The sequence below is a fragment of the Gossypium hirsutum genome, chromosome A05 (assembly GCF_007990345.1).
Source record: "Gossypium hirsutum isolate 1008001.06 chromosome A05, Gossypium_hirsutum_v2.1, whole genome shotgun sequence".
NCBI lineage: Eukaryota > Viridiplantae > Streptophyta > Magnoliopsida > Malvales > Malvaceae > Gossypium > Gossypium hirsutum.
Genome location: NC_053428.1, coordinates 436,296 through 445,210, shown reverse-complemented (window position 1 = coordinate 445,210; position 8,915 = coordinate 436,296). Strand labels below are relative to the sequence as shown.

Here is an 8,915-nt window from a genome sequence, read left to right as displayed (position 1 = left end):
ATGATAATTTCTCTTAATTTTTAAATATTATAACTTGAAAAGAAAAAAATTAAACATACAACAATTACAATAATAGGTCATGAAAAATATGAAAGATATTTAAATTAAATTAATAAACACATTTAATAATAGTGATTAAAAATAATTATTGAAATTTGATTTTCTTTTCAAAATAAACCTACAAAACAATTTTCACATGCACCAAACAATATATAGATAATAAAAAAACATATTTTAAGAGTGTTTACTTCACACAATATAAACTTATAGATTTAAAAAAAAAATAATATCATAATACTATATTACCTCATCATCTACCAAACATAATCTTGGATCACTCTCCGGTGTCATTGTCATTCGAATATAATTCAACATTGCTCTTCAAAGAACTAATATTGATTTAATTCTCTATTTTTATTGGTATTTTTTTCTTATATGTTACTTGATTGATTGAATATGTCTAACTATTGAATGTTATTTATAAAGGTAAATTTTAATTTTAGTCGGCATATAACTCTAGTATTAATTAAGATTATTAAAATTCTATTCAAATAATACTCTATTTTGCATTAATATAATTATCACAATTTTTATATATTTTATGTTTAGGATTCTATTCGGGTAATAGCTCCATTTCAAAATTAGCACAAACTTTAACTAATAATTTTAAATTAAATTATAATTATTTTTTTAAAATTAAGTTTCTCCAAACTCATGTTTTTATATAAATTATATATATTCGATGTTTGATACTTTTATTATTATTATTTGATATATAATAATATCTACTTGCAAATAGTTTTTACCATAAATATTTTGAAATATCATGATTATCAATTGATAATTATCTATATTGTTATTTAAATATTTTATTAAGTTGATATCACCCTTAATTAGGTCGCCAACTTAAAATTTATAGAAATATACCTTCATTTTAATTTATAATTAATATTATAATGATGGAACTTTTATCTTTTCATATTTGTATACCATTTTAAATAAAAGAGTTACAAATTCAAGGATCGAATATGTGTTCAATAATAATACATCAAATTACAAATCCATTACGTAAGATATTTTCTTTCACACACATTATGAGTAGCGTGACAAAATTTAGTACATATTAATACAGATTGTTGATATTCATAAGTTAAAATTATCTCAAAAACAATAAAATATTAATGTATTAATTATTTGAAAAAAATATTAATTCATATTTAAATCAGAATTTCATGTAATTATTTCTTATCCAATTATATTTTTAATAAATCTTATCCAATGATGTCATGAAATTTAAAATTTTTCAAAAAAAAAAAAAACTTAAACCATCTTAAATGTAGTGAAATAAAATTTTTCATAAATATTATTTGATAAGTTTAGATATAATAATAAATTTAACTTTTAATATTTACATTTTTGTCACTTTTTAAATTTTCTTATTAATTTAGCTCTCAATTTTAAAAATTAATTAAATTATTTTCTTTTATATAAAAAAAATTGATTGAACTATGAGATTTTAATGATATTGACGTGTAACGGTCCACATATATTCACTTAAAAAACTAGAAAAAGTAATCTAATAATAAATAAAAATAATGCAAATCTAAGATAATTATCAGCTAATCTAAAATATTTTCCTGAACACAAACAACCTACATGTGTTGCTGGACAAAGTTAATTTGCAAGCCGAATAATATATTGTTGTTTGATATACCAACTGAGGTTCAAAGTAAGGGAGAGACAGTAACTTTATTAATAAAGGAAATATAAATCGTATAAAAAAAGGTGGATTCAGATGTGGATTCCATTGCATTGCAAAACCTTCATTCTCCATGGCTTCGTCCTACTAGAGATATGAGCCCATTATATTCCCCACCCCAACATCCCAAATCAAACACACTTCTTTTTCTCTATTTATTCCCTTCCACAAACTCTCCTTTTTACTGAATTGTGTCTTCTCAATGAGCAGTTTCCCCTCCTCCGCCTCTACTTAAACCTTCCTACCTCTTAACCATTTCTATCCATCCACTTTTCTGTTTCTAATACCCATTCCCAAACTCTTAATTTTAATTTTCGCTGTTTGGTTTGAAGGAATAAAAAATGGCTGCAAATAAGAAAAAACTGCAGAAGAGTTACTTCGACGTGTTGGGACTATGTTGTTCCTCTGAGGTTCCGCTGATAGAAAATATATTGAAACCCCTTGAAGGAGTGAAACAAGTATCTGTGATTGTTCCTACAAGAACTGTCATTGTTGTTCACGACAATCTCCTTGTGTCTCAGCTTCAAATTGGTAAACCCTCAACAAGTATTCTTATTACAATATATTTACCAAGTTGATTTCTGAAAAGTAATAATCGGCCACCCTTTTTTAATGGAAAAAGGAGTATGTTAGGTTGAGTCTAGAAATATATTGTAGCGAGTTGAGTGCCCCCAGTATGGAATGCTAAGAGGACCACACTAAGCGTTTCTTTTTTAGAATTTGTTACGAAATTAGGTGTTATTTTTTTGTATCAGTAAAGGCTCTAAATCAAGCAAGACTGGAAGCAAATGTGAGAGCACATGGGGAGATAAAGTACCAAAAGAAATGGCCAAGTCCTTTTGCAATGGCTTGTGGGTTGCTACTTTTGATTTCGTTTTTCAAGTATGTCTACCGTCCTTTACAATGGGTGACGGTGGGAGCGGTGGTTATTGGTATCTGCCCCATTCTTTTGAAGGGTTATGCTGCTATCACCAATTTCAGGCTGGATATCAACATTCTCATGCTAATAGCAGGTATTATTTCTTTTTCTTTAACCAAAAAAATACAACTACTTTCTCTTTGAAATATAGACAAACAACAGGCCAGAAACCGGCCGAGAGATAAAACCACAGATGGCGTAAAGGGTCATTCCTTATTTGCTTATTGTAGTTTGATGCCATCTTCTTTTATCATACAAATCATAATGTCTATTTTTCTTCGATGGGTCATTAATTATTTGGGCATATGCAGGATAGGACACGTGTATGATTTATTTATTTATTTGGATAGGTTGTATTTTTTTTTCTTTTGCTTTTATTAAAATAAATTAATTAATATTTACATGTTAATTAATTTTTTTGTTAAAAATTTCATTTATTTTTATGGTTAAAAATTAATTTTTGTACGTCAACATGAGTTATACATAATACATTATGTGTAACTATTTAATTATTCAGATTTTAATATGAATGAAATTTTAATAAAAAATTAATTAATTAATTATTTAATATAGAGAATTAATTTATTTTTTTAATAAAAGAGACAAACACAAATTATAATTTTGAGGGTTAGTTACATATTGATTCCATATGCAAGTAAATCTTATAGAGAATAAAAATCTCAAATTTGGATTTAGGATAACTCTAATGACAAAACACTGGTAAAAGAAAATGATTTAAGTTATCGAATCAACAGTACATGGGGAAGCAAGCAGATGATAGGCCATTTGCCTTCTCAGTGTTATTGCCGCATCAACTAAAGAGAAATGTTTAGAAAAATAAAGAATAAAATATACTGTATGGGAATTTTATTTAAAAGTTGAAAATAAACTGATTCGCACACATGAAATTACACGAGATTTGACGTGGCATCTTAGGCTAGTTGGCAACTTTTTATTGACCCAAAATTTTATTATGCCATTTCCTCTTATACACACCAACCCTTTTTATTCTCATCTTTTTAAGAAGCTCCTACCAGTATATTACCCATCAAAACAAACATCTTCTTCCTCTTTAACTCAATTCTTTTAATTGTTTCCAGTTGTAATATAGAGAAAAATCTCAAACGTTTATAGGAAAATCAAATATGTATAATAGTATTGCATGCAACAAAATCATAAAACTTAGTGGTGGCTTTGCTTCATTCTTGTAATACTGCATAACATGAGATAAGGCACTTTTTGAGGTGGAGTCCAAATGCAACCCTTCCTTTCAAGTAAAGCTAATGTTGCCCCCTTCTTTTGACTTGCCTTTTTTTGTAACCCATTCATATTATATGAATTGATATGCACGTGCCCAAAAGTTGTTTAATTTGTTTCCCATGAAAATTTGTCTTTAAGGTGGAAATCGAAAATTCAAATATATATATCAAGTGCACTTATAGTTTGAGAATAATCAGGAGCGAAGCTAGAACAAATTTTTAGGGGTTAAATAAAAATTTAATTTTTTATAGTCTATATCTTTATCATTTTAAATGTTAAATCGAATTTTTATAATTTTAAAGGATCGAAGTGTAATTTTACTTTTACTAATTTAAAATTTTAAAAAAAATTTAATGATCTAAATAGTAATTTTATATTTTAAGGGGCCGGGGTACTGCCAACCCCTAAATCTGCCTCTGAAAGTAATTCGAATTTTGATTTTTTAATTAAAATTTGAAGTGTAAGTTAGAGGGTTGAATTTTAAGTTATTTGGTTAATAAGGTTGTTTAAATTTTGACGTCAAACCCTTTATTTTCTATCCTTTTTAGTTGTGTTTTTAATTTGACAATTAATTTATCAAAAAAGGGAAGAAAGAAAGAAACTTTATATCCACTGCTATACGAAAATATATAAAGATATATTTTCTTTAGAAAAGAAGACAACAATTTTCAGAGCCACCGTCATAGGCATAGTCTAAGTATTCCATTTACATATAATGAATTGCCAGTTCTTCAAGGAAGAGATTTACTAGAGATTTTAGTTTCTTTCTATGAAAAAAAAAAACTGTAGAATTTGAGTCCCTTGAGATATTCCATTGCCATTAGTTGTTAATCTTTCGCCCTTTTTCCCTTTAATGTAATCTTTATCTTACTTTGGCATAACGCTTCTTTCAACTTTAGGCTACTTTGTTGATTGTTAATTGGGAAGTAGCCTTCATTCTAAAATAGATGTTTCAGCATCATTAAGGAAATTTCCAATTTAATTCATTCATTACTTGAATTGAATCATTAACAATCACTTAATACCATGTGAAATTTTAAATATAATACGTTTATGAGTTGGTCACTTTTATTCGAATTACTACTATATATATATTTACTATAAATAAACATTAAAAATGTGAAATTTTATTTATTTTTAATTATTAAAAATATATTTTAAATTGATATTTGATTAATTCATTTTAAATAATAATAATAATAATAATTTAAGTTTGAAGTCAGACTTGGCCCGTTGTTACAAGTATGAGTCCAAAATTATACTACATGAAACATTCAGTAAACATTTTAACAGTATTCTTTAAGGAACATAAGTAGAAACTCATTTTAAAAAAATATGAACAAGTTGGGTTTATAACAAAGAATTATGTGTAATAACTTGGTCTTAAACAGTAACTGTTATTTGTTTTGTCAGTGATAGGGAGCATTGCAATGAAAGACTACACTGAAGCTGCCACCATAGTCTTCCTCTTCACCGTTGCGGAATGGCTTGAGTCAAGAGCAAGCCATAAGGTTTGCCTCTCTCACCACTGTGAATGTACCTATCATCTTACACAAATTCCAACCTCATATCTCACACCATGCATTGCCTGGTGTCTCAGGCAACTGCTGTTATGTCGTCATTGATGAGTATGAGTCCTCAAAAAGCGGTCATTGCCGAGAGTGGAGAAGAAGTGGATGTGGATGAAGTCAAATTGAACACTGTCCTGGCTGTTAAGGCGGGTGAAGTTATACCCATTGATGGAATCGTTGTTGATGGAAATTGTGAAGTGGATGAGAAAACCCTCACCGGTGAATCGCTTCCTGTTTCCAAACAAAAGGACTCAACTGTCTGGGCTGGCACCATTAATTTAAACGGTACCTACATTCCATCACTTGATGCTTCTTTTGGTGCTCAATGGCTGCTTCTAATTTCTATAGATAATGATAATGTAGGTTACATTAGTGTTAAAACTACTGCTGTGGCAGAAGACTGTGTAGTAGCTAAAATGGCAAAGCTGGTGGAAGAAGCTCAGAATAGCAAATCCACCACCCAAAGATTCATAGACAAATGTGCCCAGTTCTACACCCCAGGTTAGTTTTTTTTTTTTTTATCAATTACCATCTTTCTAAAATGCAAACATAATAATACTACTCAACTTATTTGCAGCAATTATAGTTGTATCAGTCGCCATCGCTGTGATTCCAGCTGCATTTAGAGTGCATAACCTTCGCCACTGGTTTCACTTGGCACTGGTCGTGTTGGTGAGTGCATGTCCATGTGCGCTTATACTTTCCACTCCTGTTGCCAGCTTTTGTGCACTTACAAAAGCTGCAACATCGGGGCTTTTGGTTAAAGGGGGTGACTATCTCGAAATTCTTTCCAACATCAAGATCACAGCTTTTGATAAAACTGGTACACTTACCAGGGGTGAATTTGTTGTGACCAATTTTCAATCTCTCTGCCAAGATATAAGTTTCAATTCATTGCTTTACTGGTACGGGCTTTGAGACATTTTCTATGAATAATGTAGTGAATTTAAGATTAAGACATACAGCAACATGTAATAAAAGTGGTTCAGTTAAGATTTTCAATCATCTTGTTACATTATTTTTGAAGGGTTTCAAGCATAGAGAGTAAGTCAAGTCATCCAATGGCAGCTGCATTCATAGAATATGGAAAATCACATTCAATTGAACCAAAGCCTGAAACTGTGGAAGATTATCAAAATTTCCCTGGCGAAGGTATTTATGGGAGAATTGATGGAAGAGATATTTACATTGGGAGCAGAAAAGTATCAGTGAGAGCCCATGGAACAGGTGAAAGCTGTTGCTTCACCTTATTTAATCAGTGGACACCCACCTCTGTTCATAGTATTATTGATCAATAATCAATTTTATAATTCTGAGTTCATATTCTAATTCGAGTATTGTTATGTATACAGCTCCGAATGTAGAAGGTAATATGATGGAAGGAAAGACCATTGGATATGTATTTTGTGGAGCAACCCCTGCTGGAATCTTCAGTCTTTCGGATGCTTGCCGAACTGGGGCTGCAGAAGCAGTAAATGAGCTCAAGTCAATGGGGATCAAGACTGCTATGCTTACAGGAGACAATCAAGCAGCCGCCATAAATGTACAAGAACAGGTGCACTTCCAATCAACAACTCATGTCTTGTACTTTTTGCCTTCATTTGTTAGTAGAGAATAACATGGAAGAAACTTGCAGCTGGGGAATCGTCTAGATGTGATCCATGCAGACCTTCTTCCCCAAGACAAGGCAAGAATAGTTGAAGAGTTTAAGAAAGAGGGGCCAACAGCGATGATTGGAGACGGCATCAATGATGCACCTGCACTTGCTACAGCTGATATTGGCATCTCAATGGGCATTTCAGGTTCAGCACTTGCAACAGAGACAGGTCATGTAATTCTCATGTCAAATGACATTAGAAAGATACCAAAAGCAATCCGACTCGCGAGAAAAGCTCATAGGAAAGTGATTCAGAACGTAATTTTGTCAATCATTACTAAGGCGGCTATTCTTGCACTGGCATTTGCTGGTCATCCACTTGTATGGGCAGCTGTTCTTGCCGATGTTGGCACATGCTTGTTGGTGATCTTCAATAGCATGCTCCTTTTACACGGAACACACAAGCATGCTGGAAAATGTTGCAAATCTTCAGCTGCATCACATAAAGACAAGCAAGGATGTAAAACCAGTCATTGCCATACATCTCATAACCATGAACATGCTAGTATAGACAAAAAGGTCCAAAAGGCATGTGAGCCCCAAAAATGTTCCTCCCGTAGCTGTGCCTCTAGATGTCAATCTAACCCTTCCAATTCAGATGCATCTTCAAATTCATGTGGGAGCAACAAATGCAGAGAGTCAAAAGGTACACGTGAAATGAAGCATTGTGACCAGGGAAGCTGTAACATAGTCAATCACAAGATTGAGGCCCACAATTTGCCCAGTAAATGTTGTTCAAGCCATGGCAAGTTAGGGGAAAAGCACTGCCATCATTCGTCTAATCAGCAAGGGACAAAAGCTGATCATTGTCATTCCACTTGTGGTGGAAACCATACTGACCGTCAAACTTTAGGAACCTTTGTAGAGCATAGTTGTTTAGAGAGCCCGAAACCAGAGGCTCATCCTTGTTCAAACAAGTGTTTTACAGATTATAGGGAGTCACCTCACACTGCCATAGACATTCCATTGTACACAAGCCATGAGACAGCGCAAGCTTGTACGAGTGTGGAGAAGAGAGAAATGGGTGGTTGTTGCAAGAGCTATATGAAAGAATGTTGTGGTAAGCACGGACATTTTAGATCTGGTTTAACAGAAATCATCGCTGAATAGAAAATGTTTGGTCTCAGGTACTTATAGTTAAGATAAGAATGTTTTTTGGTCTTTGAATGTGTTGTCTTGTCTGTAACATTTATTGTAATGATATATATATATATATATATATGAAGTATACAAGTTAGAGTATATGTGAGGTTGAAATTTATATTCAAATACTACAACAGTAAATCATGACTCATTTGCTTGATTTTCTGTCCACTGATGGTGATTGCCTTATCTCTCTTGCTTGCGCTGGTAGTCATTGGCCAACATTAGTGAATTCTAAAATGTTGTTAATATTTAAAATTATTAATAAAACCTTACACTGGTTGTGTTTATTTATTATTCCATAAATAACTTTAAAAAATTGTTATGAATGTTTAAAAAATATTTAGTGTAGTTTAAAAGGATACTTGTCAACTTTTAAATTTATTTGTATAGTCTAAAAGCTCCACAAACAGTATATCAAAAAACTTAATCATTTATTAGTTATGCTATTTATTTACCATCGCACGCTAATGCTGCCATTACAAAAATGCAAAGGCTTCCATTAAGATACGGGCTGCAACTCCTTAAGCTTGTATTTGGGCATTGACCTAGTGCTCGATTGTTTTACGTTTATTGGTGGTCCAACAATAATGGAATCAATCAATT

At 31.5% G+C, this 8,915-nt stretch overlaps 1 protein-coding gene across 1 annotated transcript; it reads left to right on the top strand.

Moving 5' to 3' along the window:
• Positions 1-1,816: 1,816 nt before the first annotated feature.
• LOC107907360 (putative inactive cadmium/zinc-transporting ATPase HMA3) lies at positions 1,817-8,469 on the top strand. Its single transcript, XM_016834709.2, has 9 exons — positions 1,817-2,290; positions 2,515-2,772; positions 5,352-5,449; positions 5,539-5,794; positions 5,873-6,010; positions 6,087-6,414; positions 6,537-6,736; positions 6,862-7,064; positions 7,146-8,469. The coding sequence occupies exons 1-9, from the start codon at positions 2,101-2,103 to the stop codon at positions 8,274-8,276; spliced, it is 2,802 nt and encodes a 933-aa protein (XP_016690198.1). The 5' UTR covers positions 1,817-2,100; the 3' UTR covers positions 8,277-8,469.
• The last annotated feature ends 446 nt before the right edge of the window (positions 8,470-8,915 follow it).